This window comes from Carlito syrichta, unplaced genomic scaffold, assembly GCF_000164805.1.
Source record: "Carlito syrichta isolate Samal-C Ts95f unplaced genomic scaffold, Tarsius_syrichta-2.0.1 Scaffold158870, whole genome shotgun sequence".
In the NCBI taxonomy this organism is placed as follows: domain Eukaryota; kingdom Metazoa; phylum Chordata; class Mammalia; order Primates; family Tarsiidae; genus Carlito; species Carlito syrichta.
This window is the reverse complement of record NW_007102966.1, coordinates 1-330: the sequence shown is the minus strand read 5'-3', so window position 1 is coordinate 330 and position 330 is coordinate 1. Positions and strand designations below refer to the sequence as shown.

At 72.7% G+C, this 330-nt stretch overlaps 1 protein-coding gene across 1 annotated transcript; it reads left to right on the top strand.

Moving 5' to 3' along the window:
- Positions 1 to 11: 11 nt before the first annotated feature.
- LOC110594906 (immunoglobulin superfamily containing leucine-rich repeat protein 2-like) lies at positions 12 to 324 on the top strand (the record flags this gene model as incomplete). The annotated part of the gene is made up of 1 exon (XM_021709108.1): positions 12 to 324. A coding segment is annotated over one exon (313 nt), but the record flags the coding sequence as incomplete, so codon positions are not given.
- Positions 325 to 330: the final 6 nt, after the last annotated feature.

Sequence of the window (330 nt, the reverse complement as noted above, 5' to 3'; positions counted from 1 at the left end):
CCCCCGTCTGGCCCGCGCCCCCAGCCACGCCGCGCTTCCTGGCCCTCGCAAACGGCACCCTGTGGGTGCCCCTGCTGAGTGCCAAGGAGGCGGGCGTCTACGCGTGTCGCGCCTACAATGAGCTGGGGGCCAACTCGACGTCGGTACGCCTGGCGGTGGCGGCAGCCGGGTCCCCAAAACACGCGCCTGGCGTGGGGGGAGGACCCGACGGGCGCACCCCGACCTCCGAGCGCAAGTCCACAGCCAAGGGCCGGGGCAACAGCGTCCTAACCTCCAAGCCCGAGGGCAAACTCAAAGGCCGCGGCCTGCCCAGGGTCAGCGTCCTCGGGG